This window comes from Falco naumanni, chromosome 4 (genome assembly GCF_017639655.2).
Source record: "Falco naumanni isolate bFalNau1 chromosome 4, bFalNau1.pat, whole genome shotgun sequence".
NCBI classification, from domain to species: Eukaryota; Metazoa; Chordata; class Aves; order Falconiformes; family Falconidae; genus Falco; species Falco naumanni.
In genome coordinates this window covers 99,375,250-99,394,121 of record NC_054057.1, presented here as the reverse complement: position 1 = coordinate 99,394,121, position 18,872 = coordinate 99,375,250, and the positions used below count along the sequence as shown (strand labels likewise).

The following is an 18,872-nucleotide window of genomic DNA, read 5'->3' as shown; positions in this document are numbered from 1 at the left end:
GCATGGGAATTGCAGGGCAGGATTTTGAGTGAAAAACAACAGGGCCTGAAAATTCTGTACAGATTCTCTTTGGGCAGTTTCTTGCACGCAGATTGCTGGCAATGACCTTTGCACCAGGCAGGGAGCATTAAAAGGCTACAGCAGCTCTGGCCAAGGAGATGTCTCCTACCCTCTCAAAATAGAACAAGTACTTCTTAAGGGCCTCCCTGGCCTGTGCTTGCTGACTCTGGTTTACAATATCAGGATTCTCTTTGTACCGACTGCATTCGTAGTACTCGCTGCCGTGAGTCTTCCAGTCTCCCAGACACATCCAGCAGAAGTCTGCAGAAAACAGCAAAAAACTCACTGTGATGCACAGAAAAAAACCTCTGAGAATGAAAAGCTTCAGGAGACACAGCCCATCTGTTTTCAGATATTTCTGCTAAGCTAAGAAACATACGTATTTTGTATCACCTTGCACAATGGAATGCAATAATGAGCCAAAAATAGCAGCTCGTCTTGAAGATTTTCATTATACAGTCTCCCATGCAACTACAGAAAATAAATCCTGAAGTGCTGCATCCTGTGCACCAAGACCAATGGGAAGAGCTGTGTTTGTGCTGTGTACAGGCTGTCACTCTAGATTAAAGACGAGGCAGTCTGCAGTCTTATTTGTGAGTTGCATCCTCCCCACCACTGGCATACTGACCCATGCAGACCTCTAGCTGAATAAAATACAAACAAATCAAATCCAAAAGTGAACTACCTCATGCAAAAGAAAGTCTGCCCTCAGCTCTCTCAAGAAAGGAACTACCTAGGTAACTTCAGATGTCAGTGGCTTATGACAGACACTTCAAGTTAGGAACCACTGAACTGGGAAGAAAATGGAGGAAAGAGCAATAGCAAAACTCTCATGACAATTTCCAGATTTCAGAGCGAGGCTGTGAGTGTACTACTGGGAAGGAAAAGAGATGGAGATTAAGTTGCCACAATACGAATCACTCATGTAACTCATACAAGAGACTGAAATTTGTATTTGCAGAGTCCACCAGCCTTCTCGAGTGCTAGTCACCATGGTACCTTAGCACTTGCCTGCTCACCCCTGTCACAGAGATCCATCAAAGCATGTCCAGTGCTGCTGAGGACCCCAAGCAAAGGAAATGAGAGAGGACAGTAATCTTTAATCATCTTCCAAATAAGGTTCTGATATTACAATATTTCCTAGTGGCACACTTAGAGGGCTGAATACAAAACAGCTCACTCCAAAGCAACAGAAATTAATTCTGCCATGAAAAGATAAGTGTAAGAACAAGCTGTCATTTTGTAGGATCACACAATGGGCCAAAGACACTCAGACTGCTAATTGCACAGGGATGGACAGAGAAGTCCAACAGATAATGTCAGGCAGAACAATTCACCACTCCTGCAGTTTCATCTGGGTTGAAGCTCATTATTTCCACCACTAAGCAGAAGGATTTAAGCTGATCTGAGTAAATGGCTCAGTTCTGCCAGTATTTTCAGCTGACGACAAATACAATTACACAGAAAGCATTTAATACTCTTCTCCGAGATGGATTCCACTGTTAATATCATGGCAGAGATGGAGACTTCTCTATACAATGGACATGCCAGGAAGAGGGAGCCAAACCAGCACTGAATCAGAACCCAGCTCAGATTCACAGCCAGTGAAAAAAATAAAATAAAGCTATCACATGCAAGTCTGTAATACCCTGTTCACCTTTTACTAGGGGGAAAAAATACTTCAGTCAATGTTCATAATTTGTCTTCATATCACAAAAAAAAGCCCCAAACCAAAGAGAACATCACCACTAACAAACACTGCAGATGAAACTGCTTCCAAACCCCACTTACCATGCTTGCATTTGGAACATTGCTGAAAAAGAAGAGACAGGAGGCACTGATTAGTGGAAAGTGGGGGGAAAAAAATTCTTCTTAGAACAAGGAAGGTTTGACGTATTCAGGGAATTGCTCACCATGTGATTGCAGCCTCCATTCTTTTCAATACAGATATTGCACTTGGGACACTGGGGAAACAGAAGCATTTGTTAGATCCAACCCTAGCAACCTTCTGGAGAATGACAACACTTCTGTAATTATTCAACTCCTGCTTTCTTTTTTATTTGTTTTTTAAATATGCACACATGAGAATATTTACATACACCCTGCCTCCTCCCAGTTCTTGAGAAGTCAATTTAAAAAGGCGGGAGAAAGGCCCAGCCAGGGAAGTTACACTGCAGCACTGGACTGCTTGCTCAAGACAACAAATTTGCTGTTGTTACCCCTTGTTAAACTGAAGGTCTCACTCAGTTACCATTTAGCTGTTGCTCTGGCATAGGGACACAATTAATTCACATATGACAGTAGCTTCCACAGCTACTTAGACTTCAAGATAATCAGCACTATATCCTGCCTTCAGCAGCCACTAACAGATGACAGGTAGCTGCAGAGAATCTGGCTGACCACAGAGCGAACTGCGCATTTCTTCGCTCCACTGATGCTCTGGAGTGTCTCGTTCAGTTACGTTTTTTGGGTTGCGTAGGTACAAAGGAGGAAGTGAGTTTTGCCGCTTATTAAAATATTACAATTAAAATTTGCCACAGGCAAAATGTATGCAAGGACAATGCTCAATAGAACAGAACCTTAGTTCTACAAAACAGCATTTCAGAAACAATGCCATCACATGTTGACAGCTTCTCCAGAGAATGAAGGGAATTTAAGATCTCTAGTCCACTTCCCTAACGCAACTGAAGCTTATAGCTAATTAGCCCTGTCACAATTGTCATTGGCTACAGTAGAACAAATGCCAGCTAAGAACTGTTTTGAAGTCAGGCCACAAAAATCCCCCAAAGACTTTAAAGTTCCAATCTGCAGACAACTAATCTGGAGGATAAAGGTAGTATACCTAAAACTTGTAAAGACAAATCTATAGGCAGTGTGCATACTATGTAATACTTTTTCTTTTTCTGGGGTCTAAATCTACTAGAAGTACTTCAACATCAAATTTAGAGACTTCATCTATCCCATTTTGCAGTCCTTGCCAAATCAAGGCTTTATCCCCCTCAACTTCCAGTTCACACTATGCCACACAGTTATTCAGGTTTAAACACCACTAGTGGCTTATTTGGTACCGACTTCCCACTTACTACACTCTCTCCTTCCATTTGATATACACCTCCACTGATCATTTCAAAGTAGCCACAATTCTTTTGCCCACGGGAGGGCTGCACACCTGGCTGCCAAAGACATTCACACCAGGTCTGGAATAAGGACCACCAGGTCCTGCAGGAGGGCAGCACAGTGTTCCCAAGGCATTCATTCAGTTGTGTTATATCACAGTCCTTAGGGAGCTGCGAGAATTTGCAGTCTGTGAAAAAGCCCCACACAATACTACACATGTATACAACTGTATCTTGCTTCATAGACCGACTAGAGGACAAGAAAAAGTCATGCAGGTGGTTGTCCTTACATCTTTAGTGTGAGCACTGATGTAGTTGGCTGTTTCGGAGTCATCTGCACACTTGGTAAGCCATTTCCGAATGGTCGCACAGTCTGTGGGTGCGTGGTACATCTGCCGACACTTAAAGCTTAATGGGGGAAAGAAGAAAAACAAAAACATATTGATTTCCAAGGAAGCGACTCAAGAATGGAGGTTTTCCTGATGACCAAAATCTGGGAGGCCAAGTGAGGGCAACAGATGCAAATGAACTTGTGTATTACTAGAGTGCAAAGACCAAGGCTGAACTCCAGTAAAGCTCCATCCTTATGCAGAAGCCAGCATCAGGATGCCAGTCAACTGAGGCGTTCTCTGACAAATCATGTCTGAGAGCTGAGACGTCCCTCCCTAGAGTATACCTATGTCTGCTCTAACACGACTGCAGAGGCTTGGGACATACCAGTGGCTTTACAAGTAGCCTGATTCCAATGGTAGATACCAGGCACCTGCCTTAGCATGATTTGAGCAGCTTCAGGTGAGCAAGGGCCATCTGCATGGAGATACCAGTAAGCTGGGTCTCTAAAGCAGTTGTATTGTGCTCCACAGACATTCTCAACAGCAGTGATCCTAGAGAGCCAGGAGCAGAAGACTCTTTTCTCTGATCCCATATAAACTTGAAGTCAGACAAGGAACATTAGCATTCCTATTCAGCAGACTTGTATTCTCACATAAGCCTCAAAACACAACAGACATTCTGTGAGTCAAATACTTGTAATAAACTTAAAAATTCAGTGCCAGCAGGCAGCAGCGAGGCCTCCACATCCATTACTAGAATCTCCACCAGTCACTATGTCTACACCAAAATTTGTAACCTAGCCAAAATATGAGAATGGCAGATTTGTAACCCCTTCATTACTCAAGCCCTGCATTGCCTGGTTATCAGAACATCCAACTCCCAAGGAGTTTAGGAAGTGGGGGGATGGCTGACCACCTGCAGAAGTCAGACCCCCAGCGTCCAATTACTCAAGCTAACTCAAGTTACAAACAACTCCAGCAAAACATTTGAGATGCTTCTACACACTGAACCTGTTGGCAAGCAAATGAAGTAGCTCTGAGGACAGCATACACTCGCCCCGTGATCTTTATTTAACCTTTTCTGTTTCTTACCAGAAGACCTCATTGCAACGATTGCACTGCACTCGCCGGGCTTTTGGCTCTTGTACCTGTATGACCATAGGACAATCTGCACCAGGACACAGCTGCAGCTGATAATGGCTCTGTGAATATATGAAAGTGGTAAGATCAGAAGTGGATGCAGAAGAGCATTATCTGTTCAGTTGTAACCAGTCCTATCCTCAAAAACATACAAGTCAGTTATTTCCTGTTGAAAAAAAGTGAAAACTGTCACCAGGTCTAACAGAGCAGATAACTAACACTGCCTTTCCCAATGTGGAAGAGGTTTATTTACAGCTTCTCTAAAATAGGGAATTCAAATGGAGGGTTACAGACCAACCACAGCAACACAACCATAAGACCCCATCAAGATACTGAACAAAAATTTTTACCCCGTCTGTGCTCTTTCTCCAGTCTCTCCCTATGCCCTAGAATGTATTCAGCTGCTTTCCTGTGGTGGCTGTTCCCTCCCAAAGGGTCTCTTACCGAAGAGAGGTGACACCCCTCTCTTACTGCTTCCCTGCTTCTTGAGTGTTCCCAGTCTGTTCCCAGTTACCAGAATACTCCTGCACATTTAACCTTAACAACTGCTGCTTTAACTTAAAAATCCTCACATAAGATGTTACTGAGCCAGCCAATTCATTTGGGCTACAGTAAGATGAGGGACTTATTTTTCAGAACCTAAAATTTCTATGCAAGAGCAAGAAGGGCTTTAAAACGCAGACTGAAGTTTTAAGTTCCCAGCTGCAACATTCTGAGAATTCTGAAGCACCAGCCAAGGAGTTACTGGGTGACCTTATAGCAGAATTTACTTTGGCAACCTACTAGAGCATTTTGTCAGTGAGGCTGTCCTCCGGCAGCAGCCACATCATGTTTATCAGGAAAAATCTTGCTGCAGTTACTGCAGTTCTAATCAAAGATGCAAGACACTTCAAACAAAATTTCTGCAAGTCATTGGTGAACTGACCCAGGGCATTTTAAAACTGAAAAAAGCAATACCTCCACATAGTCCCTGAAGAGGTAGCGCCTGTATTTGTCTTTCAGCTCTTCACTAGGCAGCAATGGAAACACAAAGTCTTCTGGTGTCCGAAGTAGGCAGTCCTGAGCCATGCAGGAGACCCCTGAGAAAGCAACATTTTAGCACAGCGCAACTTAGTCCAAGGAGTGAATGCACAGAGAGTGTTCAACACAGTTTCCTAGGTGCCATCTGTTGTTGTGGCAAGAGGGACACAACTGTGAAACAAATCTATCGGGGCTGCTGAAAAGCTGAAGCCCAACTGTCTTCGCCAAAAGATGACAGGGCACATGTGCGTCCAGGACCAGTAAGTGCTTCAACCAGTATTCACAAGGTCAGATACTTAAAGTGGAAAATTGCATGTTACTGCCATGCCAGCATGAAAGACAGGCTAGGAAAAGCCCAAAGCAACTCTGGCAACTACTGGCTTCTACCCAACACAAAGGGAACAGTTGTTTGCATCCACAAGCACTACAGGGGTAGTGCATCACAAGAGATGCAAACTCAAAATGCAGCAGATTTTCAGCCTCTAACTTGTTATAGTCATGCTCTTGAGATCACATGGGGGAAAAAAAAGCAGCAAATGGATCTATGGACTTGCATGTTTTGTTAGGCAGGAGGAATGCTCTCCTGGGGATATGCCAACACTAACCAGGGATTCAGATAAGATTGGTAGTTCAAGTTGTTTGTCACAAATATTCATTCCATGCTCCATTTTCTCATTACCAAGATGTTTTAGACCAATTCAGCCAGTCATCAGAACGGCCAGCATGGCAAATACAGACCCAGCACCATATCCACCTTTAACTCACCGACTCCAACACCATCCTTGACGAGCACTGTACAATGCTGCTCCCAACAGCTGCGACAGAACTGGTGCTGACAAGCCAGAGAGAGCAAGTTCTCCTTCCGGACAAACTGCATGCACACTGCGCAGTGATGGGAGGAATGTACCATTGCCTGGGAGAGACACAAATCAGCATTACAGTGAAAGGATCCCAGCTCTCCCAGAGTATTCTCACCTCATCCATCATCATGGCACTTGCATCAACTTCATTGTGCTAATGGTCTCAGGTGAGCTCCAGGCCAGAACAGGTTCATAAGCAGCTGGGGTGCTACACTGCCCCGACAGTCAGTTCTCCTTAAGAACCTCTTTAATCTCATGGAGCACAACAGATTGGCAGTCACTGAACAGCTCCTGCCTCTAATCTAGTGCTTCCCAGAACGCACCTTTACTTTTCTGGTTCTCACTCTAGCCTTGTTTGAAAAATGAGGTAATACATAACTGTGTTAGTCCTTCCCTGAATTTACTGATATTCTTTGTTAGCTGGGTCAGTATCTATCACTGCTCCACAGACCCTGGAAAGCAGCTATAGCTGGAAGCAGGCTTAGCAGTGCCCTTGTACTGGACAATGGGTTTGGGTACGAGGAGAACCAGTGCAGCATGTAGAGTGTTTATACAGAGAGGAAAGGGAGTTCACAGACCATCACCTCACATCTCTTATCTTCTGCCTATGCTACGTTTGGCAAAGCAGGTACCATCCCTTCAGCTGAAAAGGATTAGAAGGTTTGTTTCAAGTCAGGCATAATTCTGCTACTGCTTCACTAAACCACTGGGAAGCAGTCCGGATCTCCCCTTGGGTAGCATAGAGCTAATCCCTAGACAACAGATCTAGCCTTCAACACATCTTGGCTCACCCTTGAGACCTGAAGGACTACGTGTAGCACAGCATCATCAAAAGCAAGGCTCTACAAAGCTGTTAGAAGTTTATATTACTATTTCTCCTTTCACAGAGAAGCTCATATAATCTCTTTTCATCTACTTAAACCTTTGCTACTCTTTGAGAAGCTCATGTGAGACAGCCGCCAGTTTCCATGCCTAGCTCTGCATGCCAGGGACGCAGAGAAGCAGCAGCATGATACACAGCCACATGACCAACACAGCTTGTTGATGAATATCCTTGATGAATATAGCATGACCACATGAAAAAGGAAACAATGCAACTTTGTTCTAAGTGGCCTCACTTATGGACCAGAACAAGAGTCACAGTCTGCAACTGTGTTGATTGCCTAGATCAACTGCTCAACTTGAACAGCATGCCCACCACCTCAAACTTTCACACGCTGTCCCTCTGAGCACGCCATTATAGCTTCTCCCTATAGGGTCAGTTGCTCTACAGACAGTCAGTACAAGCACCTGCCCCCAAAATATCACACTGCATTAGGAGCTGAAACACAGAGCAACTTGCCCTAGCACATACAAAAAGACTGTAATGAATTGCCTACCAGAACAAGTTTGTCAAGACTTTAACCTGAAACATGTTCCTTCCCAAAATGATATCACCATTGTAGTGGGAAGTACTTGGGCAACAGCTGGTGCAAGAGTCAGACAAATCTCCAAATACATGGACTGCTTTGCAGGTATGTCAAATAACAAAGATTCTTTTCCGGACTCTAGGCAGATAATTTGAATTCATGAAGCTTACTCCTGTCAGCTGTTTTAGCATTTCCACTATTGCTGTTACAAGTCAGCTCAGATGCCAAATGAGGCTTTTAAAAATCTCCCTTCCCCCCCAACCCAACAGTGTTTCTCAGATGTAATATTTTATCACTCAAAATCTGACACATGGCAACGTGTTTTGGGGTAACTGTGGGTTGTACTAAGACGCCCACTGTGAATGAAACCCGTAAAGATGCAACAGAAAGTTTCTACTTAAAGGTGGGGGTGGATGGGGCACAAAAGTCTAAGACCTGTGTAGTCCTGGCTGCAAAACAGAGGCTGTTAGTTAGTTCAAATATCAGTACTGACTGGCTCAGCAGCAACACCACTGGAAGATTTGGCTTAAGCACTCCTGAGCAGAGCAGTGCAGCAGGCATCTCGGGACCCGGGGGGGGGGGGGGGGGGGGGGGGGGGGGGGCAGGGAGGAATCCTCTACTCCAGCCACAGACAAGCTCTTCTCGTTCTATGCAGCCACAGCTTCCCTTGAGTGTCTTTTACAGAGACAGCAGAATTGGAAGAGGTAGCCAAGCCCATGCACTCTGCTCCTTCTATTGTACACCATCACTCATGCCCAAAAAAGAAGTTAATTTTCTTGAGGCAAGAAATTCTTGAATGCTACCTGCATGACAATAGCAAAGCTGCTATTTAAATGTTAGAAACCTCTCGAATGCATTCTCATTTAAAAAGTAAACCCAGTATTGAGTTAGGGTGTTGAACCCAAGTTTGCAAAGGGTTAACACAGGACAGACTATGTCATTAGTAATGCAATCCTCTCATGAGGTGGGTTCAGAGGTGTCTGCCAAGGGAACAGACCAAAATAGTTAGCATACTTACATGTTTGGATGAGGTGGGCTGAACTCGTGCTTCTACTAGCAATTGGGCAGCATTAGACTTGTGCCTGAAAAGGCAATTGAAGAATAATCAAATCAATTTCTGAATACATTTTGCTTTGTTAAATTGATCCTTCTCACCTGAATAAATAATAGGCTCTGTGCAAATGGTGCGGTAAGTTTCAACAAAGGAAGTGAAAACGTGTCCTGTGTAAGACTCCTCACACAGTGAGCTGAACTCTCATCAACAAAAATTTATGGGTTTCTTCAAAATCGGAAACAGGAATAATATTTCTCCCAGTAATGGATTCCTATTTCCCTCACACTCCTTGATGAGTATTTTTCTATAACTCTTTCCCTCCCCCTGAAAAATTATTTTTGAAGCTAAGATTTTCTATCCACACTCCTAGAGCAGTCCTAAGCCACTACCCATAACAACACACTCCAGTGAGGCTCCTGGCTGTCTCCTGTTCCTTTGTAAAACCAAACTATCCTGGTTACGTCTCATTTTGACTCCAGTCTATTAGCTAGGTAAGTATTTACTATGGGACAGATTATCACCCTTTAGGCATATGAAGCTGTCTACCAGCAGCCTTAGAATTACAAGTTTTGCTGGTTGTGATTTTCATTGCAGAGGAATGTTTACATATCAATGAATTCAGAAATAGCAGCCTCACTGTTGTGACCATGCTGTAAATCCTCCCTCTCCACTAGCGCTTTTTAATTGTACTAAGGAGCTCTCATTTGAGAATGTCTCTTTGTACCAAGACAGAAGTTTGAGGACCAGATTAACTGAAGAACACCTTCCAAAGTCATAGCTTTAGAAGTAAACTCTTCCCCAGACTTCCTCCTGTTTAAACCTACTTAGTTAACCTACAGAATCACCCTGAGCTGCTGCTACACGGGAGTCTTGCCCTCCACGTTGCCCAGAGAAAAGCTTTCACAGGATACATGGTAACCAACGAGCCAGTTAGTTACCAAAGATGCTGCAGCAATATCCATACAGGAGATGCATTTCCCATATGTTCTCTGGACAAAGTTGCTGGCTACAGGGCCAAAAATGGCATGGCAGAATGAGTCAGGCTGATGTGCTCTATTTTCAGACAATGTTCAATTCTGAGCCAGTATTTTCTGGAGGGGCTGCCAGACAGCAGTGCCTCCTGACACACTTCCTGTATATGTTTGGGCAGAGTCCGAACCCTCCTGAAATCAGTTGGAAGACTTCGTTTACAGTGATCAAGCAACAAAGGGGCTGCACTTCTCAGTTCTCTCACATCATCTTCTCCTGCTCTCCAAATGCTAGTCAGCTTGGAAAAAACATCACTTATGTTCAGAAGGAGCAAAAACTTCCATGTGAATGTACTACTAAAGAATACATCAGCATAGGTTCAGTGCTCCTTTATGATTTATGGTTCATATGTTCAAAACAGAACATACGTTATCTTTATATTTGTTAAAATAAATATAGATGCAGCACTCTCAATCTGTTATCTCAAAGTTTAAGCTAAATGCATCTACAGGGTTCCCAGCACGACAATAATTCCTCAGACTTAAAGACATTCACCACTACTACCCTTTCCCTGTTGACAAATTTCTTACAGGCAATGCAGCCTCAACAAAACCAGTGTTTTTCCTCTGCCTCCCTGGAATGGACTGTGTGGCCTACTTTCACGTTCAAAGATGCTTGTCAAGATGACACTTATGGACCACCCTGACCATTCCTGCAAAGTAAGGGGAAAAGCACTGAACACAAAAGAGATAAGACTGTTTACACTTACCTTTCCAAAATCTCTGAAATTTGCCAGTGGAAACTAACTAATACTAGCTTTGCAACAGCATGTGATACCTAAGTGGAAAATAAAAGGAAAAAAAAAAAAGTCATGTTAGGCATATTTTGAGGCCACACCTCTGCTTAGGTGCTTAGGACTATGATCATCTTAAAAGATTAATAAATCATACAAACTCAGTACAATATCTCAGTGATACTCAATTCCCAATAAACTACTAGACATTATGTTCACAGCCAGTGCACCTGCAATATACAGGTTGGAATGAAGCATGGATGTACCCAAACTCACTCACGTATTTGGTCACAACAGCACAGAGAAGAAGGAACCAAGAATTCACTGGATTAGCTTAACTGTTCATGGAAGCTCCACATCCAGTCCTGACTACAGTCGCCACTGGAGAGGCCCTGAGCAGACTGGGATCAGGGACCTCACCCAGTGTGCAAAGTAGGAAACACAAGGCAGACAGATACCACTTACTGAGTTGGAGAAGCAGTAACAACCTGCTAACACAGGCATGCTGTGACAGCAAAGGGTGGGGGAAAACCCCAAACATTTTTCCAAGCCTTCACTGTAGAGAAGAAAATTATACACTGGACTGGAATAGGGAGATAGAAAGCTACTGTGACAAGGACTATCTCCATACAGAGTTGCTTGCATTACGTGGACTCCTGGCAAGCACGAGCAGAGTCCGTGCTAGCCCAAGCACCTTCTAGAATACTGCAACGTGACATTTAAAGTCATGTTACAAGGGTATAAGCAAACAAGTTCTCCTTTGCTTCTATGCATTAGTTTATTTCAGAAGAAACCAGACTGCTCCGCTAGCACAAAAAGGCTTGTACCCACCAAGACCAGAGTAATCTGCTGAGCTGCTGGACCTTCAGCCTGCCTCCTGATCCTTTCAAATCTTTATCAGGCCCTGCAGTTCAAACAAAGCAGGTCTCCTGCAAACAAGACACCTCTTCCAGGGGAATTCAGAAGGCTCACAGACCCTGCCTCTGCACTCCTCTCTGTGCTAGGAAGCACCTGGGCAAGCCCAGTGGTCCACACATTATGCATTCAAACACCCTCCAGCGTTAAAGGACTCTACCTCCTGCACTCCAAGACAAGCTATCACCATAGTACCTCTCTCTCTGCTACACATACAGGAAACACAAGACTTTCCATCCTAGCTGCACAAAAAGCTCCTTTTATTTCCCTAGAGAAGCTGTCAGTACAAATCATGATTTGAAAAATCATAAGCCTTCTTGAATCCTACTACGGGTGAATCACAGGATCCAATGCCCTGATAATATAGACACACAGCAACCCCAACACAACCCTAGAAGGAAAAACAAGCAATCATCACTCCTACAAAAAAGCCAGGCTCCGCACACCTAGGAGCAGCATATTCATTACTCTTATAAATGTACCCCACTGAAGAGGTGCAATTTCATGACACAACACAACTGACCTATTCGTGCCACATGATATTGCCCATCCTGTGCTGGCATCTGTCAGTGCTGGATGGTTGGTTCAGTGAGTGAAGCCAGCACAGCACCAATATACGATGCAGCCAGGGTTTGTCATTGGCTCTTACCTACCTCTACCTTCTGATTTGCCCACTTCGCTGGTCACTAAGAAATCCCAGTAATAAAAGAGTAATTTTCAATGTTCAAATAATCTTTTTTCTAGAAGAACTGAACCATTAGTTCATGCTTTCTAAGATCTGGTATGCCACCTTCTTCGACTTTACCAGCGATGTGACCCTCAAAACAAAAGCCACCCATGCAGCACTGCCCTCCCTCCCAGCACTGAATCCTGTGATTAGATGGAGCATGCCGTACGGGGCTGCTGCTGGCAACACAGTCTCTCCCATTGTACAGACAAAGTGCCACTGCCAGCCTTGGAAGGGCTGTTATCTTAAGCCCCCAGCACGGCAGACCCAAACACCTTTGACATGCTTGTACAAGGAAGGCATCTGCATTTCGCGTTTGTAAAAACAAACAAGGATCAGAAATGTGGTCTCTACAAGACTGCCTTCCTGAAAATGCAAGCCACATGTTAATGAATCATTCCGGAACAGCAATGAAATTATTTCTCAGTAGCAGTAAGGAAGAGCTACCATCCTGGCAAAAAAAACCCAAACCACCAGATTTAAATGGGAAGTTCATCTGTATCATATGAAAATAACTATTTTTCAGTTGGATTTTCAGAGCCTGAGGTGTAGCATCTGTTGCAGCATCACGACTCCATGAACTCACTTGTTCCCGTAAGAGGAACCAAGTACATTCAAGAGTGAAGATGTATAGAAAAAGAAATACAAATACCAGCATACACATTTCTGAAATCTAACAAACTACCCTAACTGAATCAAATGCTTCCGAGTCAAATTGTCAGGCAACATGTGGAATTAATGCTCCAGAAAGATGCCAGATTAACAGATTTAGGAGAATAATAAAGTTGCTGTGACCATTCCTATTTTTCTCCAACTGCAAGCACCGACTGGATCAGTTGCAGTGCTAATTCTATTACTTTTCATTATAAAAGCATCCAAGAATAAAATTTTCTGTTCATAAACCCAGGTCCATGACATGAGTCCACTTTCAGAAAAGCCCTGAAGCAGAAAAGTTTTTGATACTACCTGACTGGAGCGCATGTGATCTTGCAAAAAAGAAGTCCCAGAGTCAGGCAGTTGCAGCAACACACCCACAGTCTGCTTGGCGTGGAAGTACTAGTTCTTACACATGAAAGATAGATAACATTCAAACTGTAAGAAAGAGGGATGGGAGAGAAGTAGATAACTGATGAGGCTGAGGCTGTGCCTGCTGAGCAGAGTCTCACCATGTTACAGCCTAAATCCTGCTCACCAACAGCAAGGCTGGTAATTCAGAAGGCAAACGTGAATACCATCAGGGGCCAACACTACTGGAGAGATTCAAGAGAACAAGCATGAGAAGAAAAGTGTTTAAAAACGTCTGCTTCTATTGATTAGCAGCGCTCCCCAGCCTCTTCAATGATTGTACATTCATGAGTGAATGATTGTACCAAGTCAGCCGGTTCTTCCACAATAATACCCCAGAATCATTGAAGTGTTTCTTTGCAAGCAGCAGTCAAAACATGCTAAGGACAAAAACCATACCACTGCAATGAGAAGTTCGGTACATATGTACATAATTAATTACCTTACAGTACTGGAGAAGCAACATACAGAAGCTGATAGTGCTAGCTGAACTATTCAGTTAGAAGACATTGATGCCCCCTCCATACCCACCCACTGCAGCCTTGCAGCTTAGGAAATAAGCCTTGGCTGCAGTGCAGGCACACTGCCCAATCCAGCATTTCCTGGACAGTCAGAAGTTTCACACACTGAAAGATCTCAAACTTATAAAACATCTCAGAAAGAGCTCTGATTCAGTCCCCTATTAGTAACTGGGTGCCACAAGAATCTTAGGTAATTCAGGAACAATAATGCTTTGTCTCACACACAAAATAGATAAAAAAAGATGCCTTCGATAAATTGTCAGCTTTGTTTAAACTTTATTATTCATGTTTCAGAGCCAAAAGAGATAGTAAGATAGCCCACTTGGTGTCTTGCTGGCAGCAGGTCATTTCAGTAAAATAATTCTACAGACCACAGTGCAGAAGGAAATGCATATTCTAAATGCTGCACGTCTATTTTAGTTCTTGTCTACAACTGATGGACTGTGCCGATGTTTCTCAATAGCTTGACTTCTCCAGAACTCCTCTAGCTGTGATTAGATTTATTAGTTTAGAAGATGAAAGCTGAAACTAGTCATGCTTCAAAATTTCTTTCCCTCATTCTCATTTCCCTATTTTCTAAATGTCAGCTTGAAACGTTAAGACCAAAGATGAGCTCAGTCCAAATCTGAACTTGGAAAATGTCAAACTTAAGACCAGGCTTCTTTCTCTACGATGGAGCAGGAAAACTGAAGAGAGAGGATCTCAACCAGTCTGCAATGTCCAGATTCACCTTAAAACAGGAGTCTGGTCACCTCAGAAGCCTCTTTGAAACCTCCATTAGCTTAACTCTGACTTACCAGTGATAGAAGGCTGCTGATTGCCAGAAACAGGCACCAAATGCTAATGTTTGTCACTGCACTGGAAAAGGGGCACAGTGCCTGTGCACGCAGGAAGGGTGCCGAGGGGAAGCTGCTCTGCATAAGGGAAAGACTCTACAGGAGTTGTAAAAGTCGTCCAAACAATTTACATAATGCTGGGCAAAATTAGATTCTGAAAGCAGAACAAAGATTTACCATCACACTAAACACACATCGATTCATTTTCTGGAACAGAACACAGTATTATTTTTTTCTTATTATTTATATCTCCCCTTATCTCCTGGGTTCTTTATTCTCCAATATAAGCAAAATTCTCACATTTCTGAAGTGAGAGAGTCTGGCACACTTTAGGACAAGACAGTATCAAAAGAATTTGCAAAGAAGTTCTGCAGGTACCTTGCTGGGTTTATAGAGCTGTAAGACAACTACGTCTCAACTTGCTTCCCTGGATAAGCTAAATTGAAGAGCTGAAGCTTCATCTCTCTACAGCAGAAAATGTTTTCAACCATGTCACTTTGACAGCTGCTAATTCAGACAGAAATGTTTCCTAAAAGCTAAAAAAGCACTGTCTTTTGTAGAGCTTATATTCTACAGAAATTGCTCATGCATATTTATGTTACATGCATATCTCATGAGTTCATTTCACTTTTCTCCAAGGGATAGCCTATTTTTTGGAGGTGTGTTTCAGTCCTCACTTTTGCAGAGATACAGTATCAGGAGTTTAAAACAAGAATTATCACACGATTCTCAAAGCGATTCAATGCAGAATGAGTTGGAGATACTACGATCTAGTTGGAGCTAATATCCTGTGGATTTGCACCAAGCTGATAATTTCTGTTAGATCAGGGTTGCTCTGAAATGTCTGGCTCATCAGATGAACATAAACATGAAGATGAGCATAAAGAAATACAGCTTCCATTTCTCTTCTTTCCCCTAAGCAAAGTTGTTTTTTTCTTTTCCAAATAGATTTAAGCAAATAGAATTAATATTGAGAAGCATTTATTTTAATCCATGAATAGCTTTTGTTAGTTCTACAAGGAAAGGATGAACCTGGGATGATACTAGTTTGTGTACTGCATCAAAACTTCTAAAAACACACTCTTACATTCTTTACAACAGTAAAAAAACCCACAGAACAAAAGCCTCTGAAACTGTTGCTTTTGGTGACCAACTATGGGCAAAATAGAGATAGAATTGAGTTGGTGGTAGCATAACACCTTAGAAAGAAACCATAATTTGTATAGAATAATTCTGATGAAGAAAATACCTTCAGACATATTTTACTTAAGGACACAGAGGTAAAGAAAGTGACCCACAAATGGAAAACCCCCACTATTTCACACTCATTTCCCTTGTTGAAAGTAGATCTGACTCCCTTCATGCCCCACTGGAAAAACTATTTGACTGCCCTGTTTTTACTGGAGGATTTTTCTCAGAAAAGTGCAAAAATATTAGGAATTAAGAAGAAATAAAAGGGCAACCAAAAGCTTTTTTTTGACCATATTTCCCCCTTGGCTTAGATCTACCTCTTAAACAGACTTACAATATACAGTCCTGGTAGAAAACTCAGGAGGTTGCAAGGGCTTGAGCTGTGATCAACATCACCTGCCATAAACACCCCAAGTGTTCAAAGTCTTGCAACAAAGGCCACTGCATCTATTACAGGTTTCTGAGCATTAGAAGGCCATTTTCAAACCTGAATTCAAATTAGTTTCACTTATTAGGAAAAAACCCACAGTTTCAACAAAATCATATACCCTAATTTTATATCCTGGGTTCAGTCAAGCATAAAAGAAGGTGAGAAAAAGCCCACAGTATTGCTTACGATTTGTCTGACATTTCAGGCCCTTTCATGATTACAGGCTACAGGCTGAACCAGGAAAGAAAGGCAATTTGGAGTCTGTAGCTGCAGTCCTGATACCACAGAAAGGTCCTGATAAACAGCACTACATGAGCTCTGCTTCATCACAGAGTTTTAATCTGTACCCTGTCACTCACTGCCTGGCATGCAGAGACCTGGTGTCAGTCTGCAAGATTAGAAGCATATTTAGGAGCCAGTGTGCAGTTTGGGAATGACAAATACTGCCAGTGTTACACACATGGTTCGTGAAACCCTCAGTGCACGACCCAGTTGGCCACAGACTGAAGAAAGGGGATCCCGAGTTAAATTCTTACTCTTTCTCCACACTTACACATTGCTTTAATCCATTCACTCTCCTACACAGGACAGCACCAATTTCAGCTGCAGCTGCCAACAAACAGGATCAGTAGGACTCAGCTAGGAAATCTCAATATACGTATTTCTCAAGCTGTTAGGCTAGTTTCCTGAGAAGATTCAGAAATAAATTAAAAAAAAAAAAAAGCAAACAAACTTAAGCAAGATGGTATACCAGAAGGCATTATTACAAAATAGCTAAGACATTCCTTCTTGAAAGATTTAGAGCGAAAGAAACGCAGTAAGAAAGCCGTAAGACAGCACACAGATATAACGCTGGAGACTCCCCAGCTGTACGCACGGCAGCTATTCTTTCCAACGTAACACAGTGCCTGAGAGCATCAGCACCCAGTGCGTGCTGCACTGTCTCCCATGCACTGCCAAAGCCCCCCAGCAACACCCCCACTGCTGCACTCAACTCGTCCCCTGCCTAGGTGTTTTCCCAGCGAAACACGAGAGCAGTGGACAATTCCTTCTGGTTGACAGAAAGGAGGATGTGGAGGATGCATAGGGAGGAGGCAAAGGGCAGGTAATAACTTGAATCCACACAACCCTGACCAACAGTTCAGGACACAGGGCAGCAAAAAAAAAAAAAAAAAAAAAAAAAGGAAAGCATTGATGCATGCACACAGCCACAGCAGCATGCACATGCAGATCGCAGGGCTTAGGTAACTTTGAGCGAGTAATCCCTGTTCAGTCCCAAATAACAGTCCTTTACTTGACAATTCCAGCTTCTAAGGGCATTTTTCTTTTGTTATAAAAAGATGAAGAGGAGGAACATCTGCTTTGTTGGTGTTTCATAGTGCACAATGTAGCTTATTTGTGCTGTGCCATCATTAACAGGCACAGCACACAAATTTGGCAACGCACTTCAGCTGCTTCACGCCGCCCCTGTGATCACGCTGTCCAGCTGTAAGCTTGCAACATGAAACAGTTACTGAAAGATTGTTTTCGCATTTTTAATGACTTGTGCTTGCCTCTACCTCCCACCAAGATCAGACTCATCAACAGCTGCGAACAGATTTTTTTTTTTTTTTTTGCTCACTGCAAAGTCATACTGGCTGTAAGATACACTCAAAGCATGAATCACAAAGAAATGTGTGGGCTATTATCACCCTCCACATTTGTGGCTCATTTTTCCAATCAAGTTGAGAATTTCAGCAGTCCTGGGCAATAAGTAACAAAACTGATTTCTCTCCTCAAATGACTTCATGAAGTTGTCACAAGGTTGCAAGGTCTGGGCTCTCCAGCCAGCTCTCTTATCTTGCTGACCAGAACTCTAGGAAAACTTGCTACACTTTTTTTTTTTTTAAAAAGAAAGAAAAAAAATAAACCAAACAAGACACCTTTAGAAGCCAAAATAAAACATACACTGAAGACAGTTATGGACATATTCATGTCCTTTTGATGTTTAACATACTACTACAGTACAGGCATTGTGAATCTGGTAGACAACACCACAGTTTTTGTATAGCAGAACTTCCAGGATCTTTCTGTTTGAGAACAAAAAGTGGGTAAAGGACAAAGGTATGTCTCAAACGTGTGCTCCTAAGGGCTGTAATGTCAGACTGGATGCCCCACATAATGTTGGCTTGATATTAAACCACAGACCACAGTACAGATATAAACCTGCATGTCCTGACTAATCTAGGGTTTACAGGTACTTTGAAATAGTGTGTTATCATTGCCAAACAGAACCATAGGGGCTCTGTAGAGAAGTCAAATTTGCCTACCAGCATCTACCATTTATAATAAATATTTAAATATTTACTAATATATACTAATATTTATCAGTGTTGGTTCTTATGGACATTGACTCCGAACATAAATTTTTCAAACTCTGTTCTTATGCACGTGC

At 42.7% G+C, this 18,872-nt stretch overlaps 1 protein-coding gene across 3 annotated transcripts in view; it reads right to left on the bottom strand.

Moving 5' to 3' along the window:
• ARIH2 (ariadne RBR E3 ubiquitin protein ligase 2) overlaps nucleotides 1-18,872 on the bottom strand; it is a 34,764-nt gene that overhangs the window by 6,575 nt on the left and 9,317 nt on the right. For 2 of the 3 annotated variants that reach the window (XM_040593591.1, XM_040593588.1), the window contains 9 exons: nucleotides 10,730-10,797; nucleotides 8,956-9,019; nucleotides 6,434-6,581; nucleotides 5,606-5,727; nucleotides 4,601-4,710; nucleotides 3,467-3,584; nucleotides 1,974-2,024; nucleotides 1,852-1,873; nucleotides 170-321 (listed from right to left, as the gene is read on the bottom strand). In XM_040593591.1, the coding sequence (XP_040449525.1) occupies nucleotides 170-321; nucleotides 1,852-1,873; nucleotides 1,974-2,024; nucleotides 3,467-3,584; nucleotides 4,601-4,710; nucleotides 5,606-5,727; nucleotides 6,434-6,578 (720 nt within the window). In that variant the 5' untranslated portion in view covers nucleotides 6,579-6,581; nucleotides 8,956-9,019; nucleotides 10,730-10,797. Of the gene's footprint in view, nucleotides 1-169; nucleotides 322-1,851; nucleotides 1,874-1,973; nucleotides 2,025-3,466; nucleotides 3,585-4,600; nucleotides 4,711-5,605; nucleotides 5,728-6,433; nucleotides 6,582-8,955; nucleotides 9,020-10,729; nucleotides 10,798-13,361; nucleotides 13,485-18,872 lie in introns of those variants that run through there. The other variant, XM_040593590.1, reaches the window with a different exon arrangement.